Raw genomic sequence first — 21927 nt, forward strand, 5'->3', positions numbered from 1 at the left:
AACGGGAGGAGGGGAGAACGGGGAAGCGGGAGAACGGGGAAGCGGGAGAACGGGGAAGCGGGAGAACGGGGAAGCGGGAGAACGGGGAAGCGGGAGAACGGGGAAGCGGGAGAACGGGGAAGCGGGAGAACGGGGAAGCGGGAGAACGGAGAAACAAGGGAACGGGGTAACGGGGGACGGGGGAAGTCAACCTGTACATACTGCACAACTACATTCATCGAGTCACGTGAAGTTTCCTCCGAAGAATGTGTGAGAGGACGTTTCGCGTGTCATAAAAACTCAGTGACATGGTCTTCTCTGCCATGAAGGAACTCTATGTGGACTCCACATAGAGAAGAACGGCGATAGACGCATGGGTTCATAGAGTGGCTGCCCGTGGCCCGTGGTTGGGTTTTTCAGTGTTTCTGGTTTTTGTCTTTTTCTTTTTCCTCATCCGCTAGTCTTATCAAGCCTCGAACTCGAACAAGAGATAGGCACTGAAGGTCCGCGATCCGCGGAGTTCAGTCTCTACGAGACTCATCCACATGCGGCAGAAGTCTAGCGACCCGGGGTTCGCCGCTGACCCCAACTCCGAGCAACAATTGTCGGAATCGAGGTCGCCAAGCTCATCTCGCTTGAGATACAAGTTTACAAGTTATGGATTCCGCATGTGCATCTGCTAATGGTTTGCCTAGGTCTGCCTATGTGTCCGTCGCCTTTTTCGATCTCGGCGCTGTTACTTTCCCAGGGTTCCGTCCACTTCCTCTGGAGCTCCGTCACAATATACATGTGGTGACTATGCGCACCTCTTGCCCTCCCGTTCCGCTCCGAACTCGCTGAGGCCTAGATCTCTCAAGGACTCATTAAGGGTTTCAAACCACCAGACTCTACCAGCTCGCTTCGGACTTCTGACCGCTGAGTGACTCCTCCAGCACGAACAGACTTTGTCTTCTACCCGGAATGAAGCCGGCTCTTGCCTTAGAGTTTCTCCCCGTCATGTTCCGCACCATCTCTACCCCGAATATGACCCATCGAAATCCACTGCCCTCGTCTGGTCGCATCCTCAACCGGCCGATTTTGCTTCGTATTCCGTGATTCGCCCCTTGTTATCCCTCTTCAGTCGGAAGATCCGTCTCGATATGATCACCCTCCTCCTTCTCCGGACATGGTTTCTCGAAGGCTCGACGGCTCTTCGGAGAGCTCATTATCCAGTCATCCAGACTTACTTCTCATTTCTCAAAAACTCCAATCGAACGGCACCGTGGAAAGGCTGCCGAATAATCGAGCCGTGCCTCATCAACTCGTGATGCGAGCTCACAGCTGCTCCATGCCAACATGCCTCGAATGGCAATAGTCCATCATTCTGATCTCAACCTGCCGCACATAGCATGGGAACATCGTTTCGACCTGCCTCACAAGGCATGGTTCCATCAGCTCGACCCTCCATCTCATTCCAACCTTGCCTTCTTCCTTCCCTCTCGAGAACGACGATTATCACAAAGCAGATAAAGTACGGCTCACAGCGTACGGTCGTACTCTTCAACAGTCACATAAGGACTCAGCCTTCGATAAATCGCTCGTAAGGCCCACTTTGCACCATCTCCGCGGCCTGCTGCAGGAAGAATGCGTCGCCGGCGGAGTCAGGAATTACAATGACCTGAGGCTCTCTCCCTCCGCCAAGCAGGTGAACGATCCGGGAGAGATCCGCTCGCTGCTCATCGTCGCGCTCTCCTGAGTAACTCCCGTAGTGAGACTCGTGGTGCAGGTCATGCTCTGCGCAACAACTAACTGAGGATGTCGTTTTCCGGGTGGGTGTTATCTAGGTGGATCGAACGATGCCTGATCCAAGACATTCGGTACGGAAAAGCATGACAAGGAGTGATCAAAAGAAGTCACGAATCTCCTGCCTCTCGTCTCAGCATTCCAGCCTCAGGATTCCCGATCGCAATGTTTTTCCCATGGAGAAGATCGCCCCTGTCTCTCAAGATTGCGGATCGCGGTGTCTTGCTGAGAGATCAAGAGGAAGACTATCCGCGATCTCCCATCCTGGGACCGAGATTCTGGATCGCGAGACGCCCGTCGCGAACCCAACGACGAGTCGTGAGTCGTCCGCTCTTCGTCACGGATCCCAGTTCAAGCGCTGTCCAGGGGGAGATCGCCCGCGACCGTCCCCAAGCGTCGCCTCATGGGAGACGAAGAGGAATGCATCCATTAATATTGACATTTGTTCGGTCAATAGGCTGCTGTTGTTGAGACTCCATGGCTGAAGACTGACATATCGTACATGTACGAATGTGAACTTGTCACGAATAGATACATAGATTTCCCTGTATGAAGGCCGCAAATCGATTGTCGTGCCATTGTCGTGACGACTGTGTCATCCCTCCAAATGGTACCGCGTAGGTAAAGGACAGTTGCGGAATGCGGGATCAGTGAGGACTACCAGAACTACCGTATCACAGGGAACGACGATGGAAGGTTCTCTCTTTTTCTCCCGTTGGATGAGGAACGTCTCCTATAATTATTATCTAGTGAATCTAGTAGCTTCGGATTCCGGGCTGCATCCACAAGCACTCGAGATTGGAGGCGATGCGAGAGCGACAGTGCGCGTGAAAATTTATCGAACCGTCTGTCGGGAAGTTGCCGCGCGATCGCAGGGACTCGAGCAGACGACCAATGACCACAAAGCAGAGAATAACACACCGGTGCGGCGGCGACGAACTCGCTCGCTGCAGGACAGATAAATTCGGTCCGACCGTCAATCACGTAGAACATGGCTTCGGCGAATTTACGTCAAGTTGTTCTCACTTGTTCCGGCCATACGAGGCCTGTCGTCGACCTTTGTTTCGCTCGAAGTCAGAGCGGTAAATGCCTGCTCATCTCAGCCTGCAAAGATGGCAAGCCCATGCTTCGGGACGGAGTCACAGGCGATTGGATTGGTAAGTTCTTTGAAACCCTACCGCTGCTCCCCCTCGGTGAACCCGCTCATACAAGCACCACCTCATATCTGGAGTCATTGGATGTGTCGTTCGTGGCGCTCTCGTTGTCGGACTAATCGAATCTGGTTTCAATGAAGTCGCTTAACCGGGCGATTTCTCTGGACTCCTCTGAGCCGTGTCATCTTTGAATATCGGCGGTTCCGGCTCTGATTTGGTGATCAGATTCTCCGAAACGGAGGTGCTCGTGCGCTTTCGATGGGTCCAGGGAATCGTCGACCTCAGCGATTGGATATTTCTAAATCAGAGCTTATGACTCCGGCAGGCACTTTCGAAGGTCACAAAGGCGCCGTGTGGAGCGTCCACATGGACCCAAGCGCGACTCTAGCCGCCACAGGATCTGCGGACTTCTCAGCAAAGATTTGGGATCTCTCAACCGGGAACGAGAAACTTTCCCTGCCGCACAAGCACATTGTTCGCGCGGTCGAACTGTCCCCGGATGGTTCTCAATTGACGACGGGCAGTGCTGACAAAGTAGGACCCGGAAAATTCGAAAAACCCGAATCTAGTTGTATTCCCGATGGAGCTCACCCAATGAGAACGGTGCTGATCTCAGTCTTGTTTCCAGATAATCCGACGCTTCGACTTGTCGGCGGGAGACGACAAGGAAGCGTTCACATTCGATGGTCATCACGGAGCTGTTAAATATGTGAGACTTCTTGGCGATGGCAAGCGATTGTTGTCTGTCGGAGATGACCGGTCGATTCGAGTGTGGGATTTCATATCTGGGGAGTGCATTCACACGCAACAACTGCCGGGAATTCCACAATCATTAGAGATATCCGCCAACGGCGAGCAATTCGTGATCACCATGGATAGGAAAGTGACATTCTGGTCAACTGTTAATTACCAGATGATGAGAGAATTCGAATTGCCGTGTAAAATGTACGCCGCCTCATTGCACTCAGCTGGGGAGTTTTTCGTTTGCGGCGGGGACGATTTCAAAATGTATAAAATGAACTATGAAACTGGTGAAGAAATCGAATCCTTCAAGGGGCATTTCGGTCCTGTCCATTGTTGTGCCTTCTCGTCCGATGGGGAGCTTTACGCCTCGGGCAGTGAAGACGGCACGGTGAGACTCTGGCAAACGATCGTTGGAAAAACTTACGGGCTGTGGAAATACGTTGACGCCAATGGATCCGATGCTGCGAAGGCGGAGAGTTGAATCAGCACGGAACACTCATAATTCCTGGATAATGTAAACGGATGTTTCTCTGAAGTAAACTTTCGCGGGTAGCATCGTTGTCACTCTATGGTGAAAGTGTTCATTCTGTCCTCGTCTTTTCGAAGGACGTGACTTTCGTTGGTGAAGCTTGTCGGGAGATCTCTGCGAGAAGTTTTTTCCTAGAGCGTGGCACCAGAGCCGCTCGAGCGCACAGAGAGCAACGGAATTCTCGATGAGGAGACTCTGATGCGGTCCCCCACCGATATTCCGCGGTAGCAGCTCCCGGATCTTGGTCGCCCAGAGCCGCATATTCCTCATCGGCGAACTCCTCGGACAACGTCAGACGTCAGGTCCGGATGCTCTGCAAAGCGCAAGGCTTGCTCAGCCGTCGCCGAAGTCCGATTGCGCCACATGCTCCGGCTCGTAGGTTCACGATTCACGATTCACGAGCAATGAGGAAATGATCAATAATTAATAATTTGAATAACAGCAATTCTCTGATGAAGCGTTTGGAATGTTTGTTGTATGAGCCCCGAAGAAGAAGAGAACAGCTAGATAATCGGATAGAGTCGGGGGATTTCACTTGCAGTTCCCAGCCTGGCGGATCGGAGGATCATCAGCCCTATGACATGGACATTCAAGCTTTCGCGCTTCTTGCAGCATCGAGAGCGGCTCGACGGTGATCCGGACACCAGTTGCTTTGTTTGAAGTCCACGAGCTTCCGCGGACGACGGAATATCGATCGGGCTACAAGAAATCGATCAGGGGAGCCGGGAATAGTGTGGGAACCTGACGGAACCGAGCGTTTGCCCGATTACTTGCCGCTCCAGCAAACAGTTCTTCGTCTTTCCCGTCCAAAAATTCGTACACTCCGCGTGCATTTTGATTTTGTTGTTGATAGTGACGTCATCCTTGCCGACGCCATCTGTTTTTAGCACAGGTCCTTCGATTCTCTTCATGTTCACCTGATCTTACTGTTGGTTTATCGTATTGTTGTCTCCCGGGAAGCATAGCCATGCATAAATGCTGGAGCTCCTGTTGCACTCCAAGTCGTGAATATTCAGGAGGAAGAAGAATTTAGCGCCAAATCGATCGATCTATCCATCTCCCACTCGGAGCTCACCCCGAGTGCCGTCGACGACGAGGAGATGAACTCGGTCGCCAACTTGAATCGCCAAGAGCTATTGAAACGAGCTAGAGAGTTGGAAGGTGAGTTCTTCCATCGTTGGACTCCGTAGCCCCGAACGGCGGACAATCCCAGAGAGGTTTATCGTGGGATCCGGTCCAATACGCATCACTTGGGGGATGATGATTCAACGATAAGTCATTCGAACTGCCGTGTGAGAGATTGTTCACCGAGGGATTTCCGGTTACAGATCTCTTGGTCGCATCCAAGCCGAAAGCGAAGGATGGAGCGACGCCAGTTCAAGCTTCGGTGACTCCAGTGAAAAAAGGCGCCTCTTTTCCTCGGAATCAATTCTCGTTGTATCGCACCGAGCAGACGCCATTTTCTGGAGTTCCAAATCAGCAAAATCTTTCGAACTCGAATCGATTTGGCGTACGAGCTCTGCCTAGCCACAATAGGGTGTTCGTACGGAGGAAAAGCAAAGCGAATCGAGTCGAAAGTGCGAGTGACATCAGCAATGATCAACCACAGAATGGAGGTCGATCGGAGTCAGCTGTGTCGCCGGCTATCGATCCGGGGAACTTCAAGGGAGCCGAGGAATCGTCTTCCCCGATGCTCACGAAGGATGCTTCTCTCGTCGCCTCACGAGACTCTCCGAACGAAGACCGCAACTCATGGATCAGGAACCATGAGACTTTGCTCCTGACGATTGGAGGCGATGATAGTTCGGATGACGACGATATGATTCGGAACCACCGAACAGCTCTCCATAACATACTTCATCCGATCAAGAAAATTCCGATACCCCACGGCCATCATCAACGAAAATCCGTAGTGTTCCAAAGTGCTACGAAACTAGTCAAAATCAATCCCTCGTCGTGGCTCCCGAGTCGAGCGAAACCAAGGACGCACCCGATTGATTCGAGTCTGAAACTCAGCCAGGGCTCATACTTCGAGCGTCGGGCACCAGGAAACGCCTCGGAAGTCAGTCAACCGATCATGCCCTCGAATATATCGACGTCATCGACCGGATTGAAGAATTCGGAAGCAGCCGTAGTGGACGACAGAGCTCTGTCAGGGTTGCCGGAGTCCGCAAATTCATCGGGAGTGAAGAAAATTGCCTCAATGGATGGTATAGGCCCGACCAGGAAGTCGGAACAGAAACGAATGTCGCGAATCGAATATGGAATCTCGTCGTCCGAGTCGTGTTTCAAGAGGGTCCTGAAGCGCACACGTTTCAAGCTCCTCAAAGGAGTTTCAGTGACAAAGAAAGCAGCGAGTTCGCACAACAAGATCGCCAAGAAAAGCGTAGCACTCAAGGCGAAGAAGAAGCAGCATACACAGACACTCTTGATGCTCCGTGGAGTTCCTTTTCAGAGTTCCAAAGATGGCAAAGCTTTGAAACGGATCAATACGTCACTGACAGTTAAACTTGCCGCGGCCAAGAACTCAATGAAGAGTCGTTTCCACAACACCGGGACCGTCATCAACAGAGTCGCAAGGTATGTATGTGTCAGCTCTATGCTTGAAGCCATTCGCCCCAGAAAGAACAATCATCTGACCGACGTTGTCTCGGTTTCGGTTCCCTATCTAGTAGTGTTTTGAATGACAATTATGAATCCACGGATAGTCCAAGACTATGATTACTCATTGGTACATTTTATCCGTGTGTATCGAGCGCAAGAATAACCGGCTTCCGAATTTCTACCGGCTTCCGAGTTTTCTGAAACATTCGAACATGAAATACGCGCACGTCGCCTCGAAAGCTCTCCATCACCTCACCTCCGACTTGTCCTGCCACCAGCCAACTTGTCAACCGAAGTGTTTACAAACTAAACAAGAAAAAAAACGGGAAGGCTATGCAGCGAGTCCTCGAAATCTGTCTCAAACTTGGAGCAGAGAAAAGATTGCATCTTCTTTATTCGTTTCGGCAAGTGCCATAAAGGCGACAATTGTAAATTTCAACACGATCTCAAAAAGGTACGACTCCCATGTGATAGATTTCGATAGAGCCTCAAAACAACGGCATCGAAATACGGCGATACAATTTGGTTTATAGGTATCCATCTGCACGAAATTTTTGCGAGGGACGTGCAAGGCGGAGAAGTGCCCCTTCAGTCACGAAGTCGAGAAAGACAAAATGCCGCTCTGTTCGTATTTTCAACGAGGGCTGTGTAAAGCTTCGGACTGCCCGTATCGTCACTCGTACTTCCGTAAAGACATACCCCACTGCGAGAATTTCCTGCGTGGCTTCTGCGAACTCGGTCAACAGGTGAGCGTCGACGATCCGGACAAGTGAATGCTTCAATGTTTGTATAGTAAGCCTGGTGACTCAGAAACATAATATGTTTACGCTCGCTCCCGATTCCCCTCCACCCTCTGGTTCGAGCCGCTTGCGGTCACTCCATCTTCGAAGACGATCTTCTCTTCCAGTGCCCTAAGCAACACGTATTGGTATGCACAAGCGTCGGATGCAGCAAAGATCCAAGAGTTTGCCCTCTCCATCACAAGAAGAAAACGAAAGAGATTGCTTCGAAGAAGAAGAAACGAAGAAAGCTTATTGTGAGGCAGAAAAACGCATTGGAGAGGGACGGAGCTTGGCCAGAGTTCGTGACTTTGTCGGGCTCTGACGACGAGGTAGCTGACGTGCAGATGGAAATGCCCACCCGAACTTCCGAAAACATCAAACGCTTTCTCGAGAGGCGGACGCGTCCCGTCTGGCCAGACCACAGCACCGGTTTAAGCTCTGCTCCGATCGATCTCCGGAACGTACTCAGAGTTAATAACCCGCTGCGGCAAACGCTCCGGAGAGCTCGCTGGCTGAGGAAAGTTCGACCGATAAGGCTGGTGGGGGAATTCATCCCACTTTATCGCACACCGAATACAGTCGTCGTCGACCAATCTTTAGGCCGAAGCGGGAGCAGACGACGGCGAGGAGTTGTACCCGGAGCACCCTCGAATCATTATTCCGTGGAGACTGACGAGAGCAGCGACGAAACTCTTTGTGCGAAGCGAGCCCGGAAAGAGCAAGTTTTCGAAACGGACAGTGACGGAGACTTTGACCCCGCGTATCGGACGTATGGGGAAGCTCTCAGGAAAACGGGGCGGCTTCAAGCATCGTTGGATTCAGCTGACTCGGTTTCGTCGTACACGTCGCCGGCAGACTCATCGGACGAATCTATGATCGGGATGAATACTCCCTCGAGGGAGCTCGACAGTCACGGTGGCACAGCAGCATCGAGGCGGCTCGGGTTGAACGACGACGATGAGTGGCTCCTCGATTATTTGTGTCATCGGGATCAATCTGTTTCACCCTTGCCCGAACCTGAGCGGCTGGACTTTTTCGGCCCAGTTTACGCGCATTGGGAATTTCAAATCGGTGACAGAATCAGAGAAACGATCCAAAAGCACAGGCGTATGCCCAAAGCCAGCGACCCTACAATGCTCCCGGAGCCTTGGGATAAGCACGTTCCCCGGCGACAAGCGGAGTCTTTGGATTTCATACCATTGCGAGATCATGAAGAAGGTGAGCTCCTGACAGATTCCGAAGCGGAGGAAGTATCGGGTGATGATCTCGCAGTCGTCGATATGGAGCTGGCCAGCGATGAAGAGCTCATCGCAGGCCGGAAAACGCCTCGCAGCTCCGACAAAGAAACGGCGGTCAGTCGGCCCCGATCGCCCTGCGTAGGAGACGACATCAGCGATCTCGAGGAAGGAGAGGTCTTGTAAGAGGTTGGTGCGACGTTCGTGTCACGTTCCTATTCTTCTCCAATAAGAATCCTACAGATCTCTCGAACCTCGACTAGTCCTCTGGGAGTTTTTCTCCCGTTTGAGAAACCACAATCCGAAATTTCAGAGCGAGTCAAGATTAGGACCGAGATCTCCGAATCGTGGCGGCGCTGGGGATTTTGTCGGCATCTTCTCATGCGGCTGGTAAGGATTGGAAACGGGGTATAGGGCTCCAGACTACCTTTTTGAATTGTCGATAAATACGATCGAGGCTAGACAACGAGACCGGGACTAGACATTATCTCAGGACTCAGGCCGGCGATTCGGGGATCGAAATTATGGCAGGTAAGTCATTCGGGCTCCTGTTCTCCCGAGAAAGCCAGCAATAGCGGCCCCGATGGGGATCGGGAAGGGCAGTCATCAAGTTGAAGTTTCCTCTATCCGCTCTATTGCTCTTCAGAAGCACATCCCAAAGGGCCCTCGTGTACTTTTTCGGGTCGGGGGCTCATACCTTCTACGGTCTTGGATTAACAAAGGCGGAATTTCCCAACCTCTAACATCGTTGTTATACATTGTCGACGTCATTGTTCATGATGTCGTCCAGCACCATCCCTCTCGGTTCTGGAGCCTCGCTGATCCGGGCTCGTGTAGAACCTCCTCAGATCCGTTCCCCGGCTTTGGGGTACCTTCCTCGGATCCATTCCCCCCTCTATGAGCTCGGTTGCTCTGCGTGGTTAAGAGTCTGGAGGGATCAGAGAATGTTCCCCCCGCCTGAGCGGTGGATCTTTTGCTCAAGAAAATATTGCCAAGTTCAGCTGTGATACACTTAATTATGCGCGTCTGCAGCGAAGACTCCTCCGAGCCCAAATGACGAGCTCTCTAGCGTTCTCCTCTCTCCGGTGATGCTGGACTTCCAGTATTTGACGACTCAGTTCCGCAAGAACGGGCGGCATTCAATCGATCTCGTTCACTCACTTGGTGAAGAATGGGCGTATTGGACTGAAAATGAAGGCGATCAGAGAGATGTAAATTTTGTCGATAATTATCATCTGGATTCAGTAATAAACTTGTTCCGCGTTATCGCTTGGCGCCTTCATTCTGGTCAGTTTAGATGCACGCAGAATAGTGAAGAATATTTAAGTGAAGACTCGACCTACGACAAGCATTAGACTTCCATGCTCCGAATCGAATTCTTCGAAAAAGATACGTTGCAGAGAAGAATGATTCGAATCGGTTCGTTTGTCTGTCGTTTGGTTCGTTTGGATGAGCTGGATGGAAGGAACCTCAACGGGAAACTCATGTTAATCATCTTAATCCGGATTAAGACAGACATATCCAAATCGATGATGACAAGATGCTTTTTCGACACCATATGACTTGAATCCTCCCTGTCCCTTGGGGAGGATTCAAGCGAGTGCTGATTCCGAGACTGAGCAGGGAGCCGACGTCTTCGAAACTGAAAACAAGGGAACGACGCATCGTGTCGTCACCGTCTGTTCGGCTGAGGCAATGGCGAACCCCGATGGGGGAAGAAATCGGATTGGCAAGGTTGTGGATGATGGAGATTGGTCAAGACTGTGGTGTTGAGCCTTGAAGTTGGTCGGAGAATCCTTGCTAATGTACGATGGAGACGGGATATGTGCATACGGTATTCCATCCGCAAAATTAGCGGGGATACCCAGTTATAGCGGTTTAAAGACTCAAGACTTAAGGGGACTGGCCGAAACGGTCCGCCATATCGGGAGTCCGTTTTATCCGAGGAGGGCTTCTTAATCGGACGCACTGAGGTGATCTGTCTATCATTTATCGCTATTGCGCTCGCGTTGATCTGGGGAAAACGCGAAAATTCCGAGAGCTCGCATGTTTTGCTTCTTCCAATCAGCAGGGAGCATCGTCATCATTACCATGATTAATATGCTCTCGAGTCTGCCCTCAATCGGACTTGACTCCGCGCTCCGCATCCTGGGACGATCAATTGTCGATCTCCGTCGTCCGTGCCTCGGGAACGTATGTTCCACGTACTGTCCCACCCGCATCCCGAGGACGGCCCCGCCCCTGTGACCCCGAACAAAAAACTGCATGTTTCCTGTGGTCCGTCGTCGGGAAGTCACGATTCGACGAGATATTTCTCGTCGAATCGTAATCCCTCGTCGACTTTCTTTCCTGGATATCCCCCTCCCGCTTGGGGAAGACGATGTCCTTGAACCTGTTTGATTTCATAAAAATATGAAGGCTCGGCTCCTTGTTATCTTCGAGCTTCTGCCCCCTTCCTTCCGTGACGAGACTAGATCGGAAAGGTACCACACATCGCTGACGATCTGCAAGAATTTTTTCAGCGCCGTAGCCTCACGGATGACTCACGGGGTCGGGGAAACCGCCACCCCTCTGCTCAAACTCGGTGGGGTCTACTTTTCGACTGGAGAGAAATTCGCGACGTGCGATTCTCCCACCACCACATGTCAGATATCAAGGTTTGCGCGAACCTGATGAGTTGGGAACCGTGGCGAAGCGGCGATTTTCCCCGAATATTCGAATGAGTGTTTCTTTTTTCTAATAAATTATTATATATTCGGGCTGACGGGACACGCCGAGGAGAAGATCGAGCAAATGACATGAAGACTAAAGACGATTGAAGAAGACGACCTGTTCCCCGCGGAGACCGCTGTCATCGGCGTAAACCACCATGTCAGCGGCGCATTTCGGGTTTTCGGGGAAAACATGCATTCCTGAAAGCCAGCTTCCCCCGTCCCCGAGCACTTTCGGGGAGAGCTCCATTATCGTACCGGCTCTTAACTGACTGAGAAACGATTCTGGACGCGTCTTGAGTGAGTATCTCAAGAGAGCATCGCGACGACTCGAGAGAGCTCTCTTAGGAACATTCGGGGAGCTCAATCGCTTCCAATTCCGGTAACGAATTCTCTGTGATATCTTTCATCAGTCTCATATTGGATTTAGCTCCATCATTAGAGCTTCGATGAAGACAGACTTTCCGATTCCAGTTGCACGGGTTGGAATAGTAATTTCTAATTCCACAGGCTGAAGCGCATGTTTTATCGTGGTCCGTGAGTCAGATTTTTTTCGTGTCACTGTGGAAAACAATAAAGTCTCATCTGCCCAAAGTAGTCTAAAGGGTGCCTGTGATATCGGAACGTCCGGTTTTATCGAAGCTCCAGATATCCTCACCGATAGGCTCCACCATGGATCTCGCATATGAATGCGTCGAGCACATCTCGGCTCTCAAGCTCAAAAGCTCCAATCTTCCGGCCTATTTGAAAGGATCGCGGATGAGCTGCGCTTCGAAGTCAGTCGGGGGCACTTTCAAAAGCTCAAGTCTGAGCGCTTCGAGTCGGGCTCGCGGCTCGCGGGTTGGCAATGATGATACAGAAATTGCGCGGTGGAGGAAAGTGTGGTGCGTTTGTGGTGCTTTTAGCGGAGTGGTACCGAACGTTCGGCGTCGGCTTATGAGTAACCGCCCCATCGTCGTCGGTTGTTTGTTGTAGAGTCGTAGAGCTATTCCTCGTCAGTTGCCCCTGCCTGCTATCCGGCTCCCAGCACTGCCGAGGGGTACGTGGTGCATCACTCGATCTAGTGAGGCTCATTCACGCGCAGCAGCGACTCCCCGGCTGACGTGTTAAGTGCTTCCGCTGTCGCTGCCGCCACCGTCGCCGACATTGTTGCTGCCACCGTTGTTGCGGCTGTCGCTCGAGGACGCTGCGACGTCAGCTGCAGCAGGAGTTGACGAGTGAAAACCAGATAGAGCAAGGATCGTCGTCGTTGATCATTCGAGTGAACTCGTCGTTGTTGCCGCCACCACTGCTGCCGCCGCCGTTGTCGTCCGCAAACTGTAAGAGCACACCGGTGGTGGCTCGCTGGCGACATGGCAGCCATCCGTAAGAAACTCGTGATTGTCGGCGATGGAGCTTGCGGGAAGACATGCTTGCTTATCGTGTTTAGCAAAGATCAGTTCCCTGAGGTGTACGTGCCCACAGTTTTCGAAAACTACGTTGCCGACATAGAAGTCGACGGTAAACAGGTTCGTCCCTTGTCTGCTTCTCAACTAGAGGTTATTTCAGTCGCTTGCGTCGGACCACTGTCAGGAGCCGTCTCCATTCCTCAACGGGCTGTTATGCTCGCAAACGACGGCTAAAGCCCACCTTTCGGGTGATCGGGTCGGCTCGCTCGGAAAAATATCTTCCCATTGTTGTCGAAAGATCTCATTGTTCGATTCCACTATCGGCTGTTCACTCGCTGCCTCTCTCGTCGTTGAGGCCTCTGTTAGGCTTACTTTTGAGTATTTCTATTTGTTCTCGGCGTGTACGAATGTCGGATTCGCGATCGAAGAGTGCGTCGTCGTCGACCACCTCCTCGCGGACCTCGACGCCGCAACCCGAATCGAACTCCGATTCCCGTGTCCGAAACCGAAGAGGTAGTTAATTCTCGTTCCACGCCCAATGGGCGTAGCGGCGTAAAAGGAGATACGCTTAGTCAGAGGGGCCCGAGAACTCTCCGTCTTTCGATTATCTCGGTTCTTCCATCAATCACAGTCCTCAGCGGGATTAAGTGTACAATGAACTCTGGTTGCAAGGGGGCAATCGCTTCTCGATGCAGAGGATGGGAGTCTCATCGGTCCGCTTTAGTCACAGTGGACGGCATAGCGAAGCGATACCTGCGGTGGGCTCTTGATGCCGGCCGTGAGCTGCGTGCGAACATCTTTACGGGATGCCGTGGAGAGTTCTATTCGGAAATTGACTCACGCTCTTGCAATTCGAGCTCTATAGAGGTTCGTGCTGGAGCTTAGTAAGCTTCCCTGTGGCTGAGAATTCGACCGCAAGCAGGCATCGATATTTTTTGCGTTATCCGGATCCGTTGCTTTTTTCAACTCTTGAGATCCACTGAGACGGGAAATGCCGATGATACCTTATCCCTAGGGGATATATTCTCCGCTCTCGAGCAGAGCTAACAATCGACCGCAATAATTACAGTACAGGTCGGTCCACGACGAACCTTGTATAGCTGTATCTTCGGGGCGCTTTTCATTGGCTGAGTTCTGCAATCATACACATGCCCGCTCGCCCAGGCGGCTCTGAACAGTCGGTCGGGGATCGAACTCCTAGAGAGGAAAATACGAAAATTTCGACGCAAAACCCTGTGACTGGACCCACGGTGCGTTGGGTCCAGTCACCAAATACGTGATGTCTCATCAAAGATTTCAATTTCAGGTCGAGCTCGCCTTGTGGGATACAGCGGGACAGGAGGACTATGACCGTCTTCGTCCTTTGTCCTACCCGGATACAGATGTTATACTGATGTGTTTCTCGATTGATTCGCCGGACTCGTTGGAAAACATCCTCGAAAAATGGCATCCCGAAGTCAAACACTTCTGTCCAAGCGTGCCAATCGTACTGGTCGCTAACAAAAAGGATCTCCGAAATGATCCCACGACCATCAAGGTTTGCGACTCTACTTTAAGCCTTTGAGTATGTATGCGTATGTGTGCTTGGTCTCCTGGATTCCTCGCGAAGGGACTCGGGCTCGGGAAAAATCGCGCATCGCCAACAAAACGAAGTGCAGCAAGGGATGAGCGTCTGAGTTTTCCATTTAGATCCCGAACGGGGTTGTCCCCCATCGTGCCGCTCGTCTGTGAACAGGCTGGCCTACACACAGTATCAGATTCAACAGCTCCCCGCTGTAGACTAGGATTCAGAGACAGGAGGGGGGGGACAGGATATGCTTGAGCACCGCGATAGATCTTGTCCTCGAGCTCCCAGAGAGGCCGAATTCCAGAATGCAGAAGGAGAGCGATATTCTCCCACGATAGCCACCTTGTCGGGTGAGCTTAGCTAAACTTTCGCATTTTTGTGTTCCGAATGTAGACCTACGGCTGGCGGCTGGTCGACATCGAGACTCGGCTCGCTTGCGCGACTGCTCAGAGTCGGTTCTCATTGCCGAGTGTGAATTTCGCGATGAGAAGGAAGCAACGCGAAGAGAATGTGGAAGAAGGCAGCAACCAGGATTTGTTGTTCATAAGACTTGAAATAGCAACAGGATGCCATGCACCATCCTGCGACCGTATCCCGCTGCTGCCTACCCGTTATAAGGCAGCCGGCAGTCGAGCAGCTCTTCAGCGAGCTGGCAGGCTGGTTCTCGAGCTATTCCGGGAACTGTTGGGCTCAGACCATCTCCGCAACGATGCTTCGTTCGCTCGCTGCCAGGTACGCTCGGCTGCCATTCGCCTTTCAGAGCCGTTTGCCCACTAGCCAGCTCATGGTTCGCTGGGGGAGGCAGCAGCTAAGAAGTCGGGGAAACTATGAGCTAGCGAACAGCCGAATAGGCTACGAGACAGCCGCTCAGACAGACGAAGCCTCTCTTACGAGCCAAACCCTGTGGTCTGTCGGGAGGACTGCCCCAAAGTGTTGCCCTCAGCTGAGCTGTGCCCTGAGAGCCTAGCTGACTGCTCTGAGTGGCTGATAATTCATCAGTGAGAGCATCCCCTGATTTCTCCTAGAATTCTCATCGATAGACGGAGCTTCCCTCCGCCCGAGAATCTGTCAGACAGTCTTCCGGGCTAATGACCCTGGAATGAGTAATCGGACTGCGAAAGTCTTTCCATCGTGAATTCCAATCCTCTCATCTCTGCTTGGTCTTGGGATACGCTCGACGACACTCATTCCATCCGCGAGCTCATGCACGGCGGCCGTCCCATCAGTAGCGTGCTCCAGAGGCGATATTTCCGGGTTCTACTTTCACAAAAAGGCTATTTCCGTGAAAATTCTCGGAATTTCTCTTGAGAAATTTTCGGACAGGGGGCGGTATTTTGGTTTATCGCGTCCACAAATTCAAAATCGCTCGTTGACTGCCCCGGGCGCCGTATAGGGGTTGTACGCTACCGCGCACCATCATCGTGGACTTCAATATAGGGAACGTCATCGTAACCGAGGCCTTCACAGACCTCTCATTGCCAGGGGTACGCATGGAAGCTCGCGTACCTCGGATGCGAGACATCCTTGGCATGCTTGTCGGCTCCGAAGACGTATTGACCGATTCCCGCAGACGAATCTCCGAGATCGATCATGTGCCGTGCCATATCGAATTCCCCCATTTTGGAGGATGGGTTCACGGAGGGCTGACGCTCATGCTCGCAGAAACGCTCGCTTTGCGAGGGGGAAGCACTAGTCATCTCCCGGTCTACGGTAGCTGCGGTCAAGACGAAAGGCAATGCAGCTGCTCATATTTTCCGGTCGAGTGTTGGATCGGAACATTCTTCTACCCGTGTACGAATAGATGCCGCGGCGTGAAGGTGACGTCATAGACGACCTCAGGGTTGGGACTTCTTTGGACAGTGTATCTTTGAGATTTCCGCTTTCATGGTTCATAGCTGACCGTGGAAGAATAGTTGTGTCCTATTGAGCGAAGTTTATCTGCTCATGATCTGAGCCGCTGCTTCGCGGGAAATTTCATCCTTTGGGCGCCGCTCGGTCTGCTCGCGTTCTGTATGTCGCTGCGATCATGAATTCTCTTAAGCAGCGGAGTCCTCCAAAAGCGCTAATGCGGAGTCGGGACTACGACTGCTAATCAGAATCCAACCGACGAAATCACTGCGACTGTCGTAGAAGACGATGGCACTGCTAGTGAGTGCTGCGTGACTCATTCAGAAAGTTCCACCGCGAGGCCCACGGGACACCTGACTCATCGACAGCCAGGAGGGACCAGCACCACCGTGGGCATGACGAAAATCCTTTCCGGCTCCAGAGATCGCCGGAGCCGCTCTTGAAGAATCATTGCAGCCTTTCCTTAAGACTCCAGAGGCTTATATTCCGGAAAATAAAGCTTACAGCGAATTCTGCATGAGTCCGTTACAAGGAAAATCGTTGCCATGTTCTACTCGCATATCCCGATGTGTTGCTTTTCTCTACATACATACATTGAATGAGTTTTGATTCCAGGAATTGGCCAAGATGAAGCAAGAGCCCGTGAAGAGCGAAGAAGGTCGATCTATGGCTGAGAAAATCAATGCTTTCGGATATCTAGAGTGTTCCGCCAGGACCAAGGAAGGCGTGCGGGAGGTTTTCGAACTCGCTACGCGGGCCGCCCTTCAAGTGAGTTCAGACAAGTCAGATCTCAGTCAAGTCAGCCTGATCACGGGAGGGTTTCGAAAGAATCATCGAGCAATCAAGAGATTATTGCGTATTCGATGTGACAAATTCACACGGCGGGAGATGCAGTCTCTGCCTGGGTCGTAATATGCGATACGTCATGCCCTCTATGCCATATTCCCCCATATTCCCCCACCATGGATATCCCTTCTTCGGATCTCGAGAACTAGCTGTTTGACAAAACGTATGGGTTGTTCTCCGCTTCGATTCTATGGTAGGAACCTCGAGAATTCGATGATTCTTTCCGAGAGTAGTGATTCGCCGAAGCGGGAATTTCTTCGTGACAAAACTTCCGAAGGGGATCACTTCTCACTCGAGATCCTGCGCCCTCGCGGGAAATTCGCTCGACTTTGAGGTTGGGCTTTTGCTTCCCTCTGGGCTCCGGGGAAACACTGCTCCAGGCGATGAGATTCTGCTCAAGAACGGCCCAGGAAGAGCAGTATTCGAACCCGACGGAGCCAGATCTTGAGCGAGTCCTCTCTCTTCAGTCTTGGCTCGCGAAGGACCGATCGTGAGGGACTTTCAGAGTATTGAAACATTCTTCTGATTCTGTTTCAGGTAAAGCACAAGAAGAAAAAGCGCTGTGTTCTCATGTAAATTTTTTATCGAACCACTCTTAATTAATCAACCGACGAGCTAACACCGTAATGCGAGAATATCCTGTTGGATGGATGTGAGTTTTCGACGGAGAAATCTCCGAGGATGGAGAGCAAGAAGGCTGATACGCCGGCGCCGCGCCGCGTACAAGCAAATTGGTGACCGCATCACCGGCTGGGTCCCGTCTTCCCTCACCGAAGTTGCCGCCGCCGCCAACCCTGTGCCGTCTGCTGCTCCGCGAACAGACAGCTCCTTCTTTTTTTCCGAATCAAGCTAAATTCCCCTGTCACTTCCTCTCATTGAGTTCCTCTTCGCGAGAGATGTCGAATCTTTCTTCCGAATCACTTGCCACTCGTCAAAATAAAAACTGCCTTCGCAGGAAAAGATTATCGCAGAGGACTTGTCCGTCATTTTTTCAGTTATTCGTTTTCTCGACAATATCGTTGATATGATCATTCACCCGAGTAATTATCCCCCCTTCGGACAGGCTCTGCGTAGCCGGAGGCTTCCGAGGAGGACAGTCTTTATTGAGGGTATTCGGTCTCAGTCTGTCTGGCTGAGTGACTGACTGTCCGCCTCCTTGTCTGAATGTGTGTGAGTCTTCTCCTCTGTCTCTATCTCGATCTTCCTCTCAGTATCACCTTGAATGAGGAGATGAGTTTTCCGATTGGTAGACCAATAAATTTGAGTCGGTTATCCACTCGAGACTTGATTCGTATCATTCCGCGGAGTTGGATTCGCTGCGAAAGCTGCGTAGGTGTAGCGAGTATGTAATCAATGCGTAGATCACAACCTCCGCGATCTTAATAGTGCGAATAGGGTATGGGGATCAAGGAGATATCGAAACTCACCACTTGGGAGTTGGAAGAAAGGAAGAAATATTCGAACGACTCCTCCTGTCTACGGCTCCCGTCGAATCCAAATGATGTACGACTCATCAGATGATCGAGTACTCATTCGTCAACAGAGAATATACTTTACTTCAATCAATAGAAAATGAGATAACTTGAGAATAAGAGTCCCGAGAAAGAATATGGGCATGAAAGTAGGAGCCCGGGTGCCTCAATATCAGAGAATATACGTGAATCCTCATAGAGGTCTCTCGATGTACCGGGTTTCATAGTAACGAGGTCTCATGCAGGTGTGTCCATGCGCTGAGCGTAAGATTGTGATTATCAATCGAGCGTGAGGCTATGCGAGATGAAGTGAAACCTCCTTACAACGGATCTCTTGGTCCCTCGTCTCGACTCCCGGAAGGCAAGGGAGAGACTTAGTAATTCCGATGCCAATGCTTGGAGATGCTGCGTGGTATCAGTTGGGAACCGCAGTCTCGACTTCTTCGGTCGATAACATTAGCTCGTCAAAGCCTCTCGCTTAGTCAGCCTCCTCCGATGTTCTTCGACGCCTTCTTCTCAGAATTAAGATTATAGATTACCGTGATCATTCCAATACAAGCCCGGGCTCCTACTATTTCAAACCCCTTCACAGAGGGGTTTCTACTGGGGATGGGCGTCAATTGGAGAGGAGCTTCTTCTACAGGGGAGCTACTCATGATTCTACGCGCTACAGCATTTCGCTGTAGCGGCCCTGGGCTCGAATGGCCTTGCACCCAATCGGGATGGCGCCCAATCGGCGTTCGCGCCCGTCTGACTCCCCGCACCGTGACCCTTGCGCCGGATGTAATTTGTTGATGGGCTATGATTCAGGTTCAAATCTGTGAGGGAACCTTTCGGATATACCTATCCTGTCGGCGAACGGGTAGATTGATGAGAAGAGATCTTTCGGTTATGTCAATCTTGAGGCGATCGCGTACTACTTCAGCTTCGTCAATCCCATAGGCTCCTCTCTGTGACACCGAGCGAGAAAACAAAAGAGAGATGATGTCGATGATTGATGATGTTGATATTTGGAGACGTGCATCGAGAACCGTGGGGAAATGAATGATTATAGCTAGGGCTCGACTCTCGTCGTTCATCTTGAAGTTCCATGGAATTCAGGGTCGATTCCCTGAGCGAATCTTGATTCAAATTCTACATATGGGAGCTAGCGAGTGCAATGATTCCCGGCCTGGAATGCTGCGATCGGAGTCGAGCCCGATGTGGACGGAATGCCAGCTTGGAGCTGGCTTGATCTCTCGCGTCGCATATTGTATTCACTTCATCGCGACCGAAGCATTCGGGCTCGACACGAATCGTGCTGAAAGACGGCAGCGCTTGCAGGAAGAATGAATGCGGGCTAGGCGGGCCAGTCTCGGAGAAGCCCCGGAGGGCCGCGATGGCCCCCGATCCGATTGAGCGACATCCGATATCCGACGTCGACTCCTCGATCGTAGCTCGTCAACATTCCTGCATGCAAGACAAGCGGGCATACAGAGTGAGTTCGCGACGTTTTCTCGCGAAAATTAGAATTAGTCGACGATACTACTAACCAGGATATTTCGACTCATTAACCACGATTTGAGAATCACACTAGTTCGGCAAGACGAGCGGAGGATGACTGAATGCGAAGCGCGACTGTCCGACTTCGAATGGCTCGGAACGTATCAACGAACGCACAACGATGAGTAGTCGCTCCGATATCTATAATATGCCTTTGACTTGTCGAACGACCAGAAGAGCCACCACAACTTCATGTCACACATTAGAACCTTCAGCCAATCAGCGTAGCAGAAAGAGGAGAATTACCTGGGAAGCTGAATCTGCGCCAAATGTTCAAGTGTTCTTCTTTATTATATACCACTGTTCGATAATATCAATGTCAATAGAAACTTCCCGGCGGGGCTAAAATGCATATCGGTGCTGTCCACATTCTGTCTTATCATAAATCCGAGCTCAGTCTGATATTCTCATTTGTTCATGCAAGGGAATATGTGATTCAATTCGTCTCGGAATCGGTGCGCATCTTTGAGCTGCGACTCTGATCAACGAATTAGTTCTCTTGAAGAGGATAGGAAATCGGCTCTCTGTCTATTGATGACGGGTCGACCGGCAGGAATTCGAAAGCTAAGATCATCGTCCAGTCTTCTCAGGGCGACTCACGTCTTCCGCCGTATGTTCAATGATCGATTGCTGGATCTCTTGCGTCATCTTCATCATCCCCATATATACATTTGAGGCTCTTCAGCAGACTTCAGCAGGTTATCGATGATAATACCAGGTCTCGCACATCTTTGCAATTACTCCCGAAGCATTGAGGTACACCAAGATTCCGGTGAGTGGAGATCGCGGAATCGGATGAACAGTGATACGACTTCCGCTTCAAGATACACTTTGTCGAGGAGTTCCGAGGATCCAATCATTTGAGGCCGAAAGCGGTAGTCAAATCGGCCCATGTTCGAATCAGGAATCAAGATCCGGCAATGAGCACCCAGTTCTCCTAAGTGAATGTGACGGCCTGAGGAGCCCATCTGGGAGAGGAGAAATCAAAGGGGGCCAGGAGAAGCTGCGTGAGTCACTTACAAAGTCACGAACTCCAAGAGACTAGAGCTCTTATGCGTAACGTTCAACTTCCATCATTGCTGGATTGATGTCCTCATCGAGCAGGATCGTTCCCGCGCAGAGACGCTGTCGGAGTCAAGTTCTCGATGACGATGATGATGATCTCCTCATATCCTCGACGTGGTCGTCGTCGTTCATTTCAATGTCAAGCACCTACATACATACAAACATACACGCATATATATCCATCTTTGTTCTGTATGCCTAGTGCATGCATGTATATGTGTACCTAATTCAAGAGTCCCCCTTGTACCCAGAGACTGGTTTGTGCGTCTTGAACCTCGTCCCCAAAGGTCATGAGCCCCCGTTCCATTTGCACCTGGATTCTCCTTCACCGAGATCATCACGATTCCTGCATCGGGCTCGTCAGTACATTTGCTTCACTGCAAGTCGTCTGATCGACCGCAAGTTAAGACACCCCTCCGTGATGCCTCGACCCCTCCTCTAGATAAGACCTCCATCCCTCTGGAAGGATACCCGGCAGGAGCTGCAGGGAAGTTTCGATAGAGCACGGCGCCAGTTGGCCCAGGATACTCGATCCCTGAATTCGCTGATGAGTGTTGATATCCATCTGTTTCCTAGCCGAAACCAATTCGACTTTTTCGAACAGTGAGCTACGGCAATGAGATGGGCGTCCATAACGGCATCACCGGAAGGACCGAATGGCATGCTCTCGCCGCTGCCG

The 21927-nt window shown here is 51.4% G+C and overlaps 2 protein-coding genes and 1 non-coding gene across 4 annotated transcripts; all 3 read left to right on the forward strand.

Annotated features, from left to right (window-relative positions):
- The first annotated feature begins 2661 nt into the window (after positions 1-2661).
- On the forward strand, positions 2662-4182 carry LOC100903645 (serine-threonine kinase receptor-associated protein-like). The gene is made up of 3 exons (XM_003740575.2): positions 2662-2918; positions 3241-3449; positions 3544-4182. The coding sequence occupies exons 1-3, from the start codon at positions 2753-2755 to the stop codon at positions 4138-4140; spliced, it is 972 nt and encodes a 323-aa protein (XP_003740623.1). The 5' UTR covers positions 2662-2752; the 3' UTR covers positions 4141-4182.
- A 1106-nt stretch (positions 4183-5288) lies between these two features.
- On the forward strand, positions 5289-9257 carry LOC100904311 (uncharacterized). The gene is made up of 6 exons (XR_003777084.1): positions 5289-5349; positions 5517-6768; positions 7071-7246; positions 7326-7538; positions 7700-8998; positions 9123-9257. It is a non-coding gene; the product is annotated as an uncharacterized LOC100904311 (transcript).
- A 3177-nt stretch (positions 9258-12434) lies between these two features.
- On the forward strand, positions 12435-18139 carry LOC100903877 (ras-like GTP-binding protein Rho1). 2 transcript variants are annotated; one of them, XM_003740576.2, is made up of 4 exons: positions 12435-13028; positions 14215-14445; positions 16939-17091; positions 17707-18139. In XM_003740576.2, exons 1-4 carry the CDS (start codon positions 12873-12875, stop codon positions 17743-17745), a joined length of 579 nt encoding a protein of 192 aa, XP_003740624.1. In that variant the 5' UTR covers positions 12435-12872; the 3' UTR covers positions 17746-18139. The 2 variants fall into 2 exon arrangements, with proteins under 2 accessions (XP_003740624.1, XP_018493965.1); XM_018638449.1 differs by lacking the exon at positions 17707-18139 and having other exon boundaries at positions 16939-17410.
- The last annotated feature ends 3788 nt before the right edge of the window (positions 18140-21927 follow it).

This window comes from Galendromus occidentalis, unplaced genomic scaffold (assembly GCF_000255335.2).
Source record: "Galendromus occidentalis unplaced genomic scaffold, Mocc_1.1 scf7180000077029, whole genome shotgun sequence".
Lineage (NCBI taxonomy): Eukaryota > Metazoa > Arthropoda > Arachnida > Mesostigmata > Phytoseiidae > Galendromus > Galendromus occidentalis.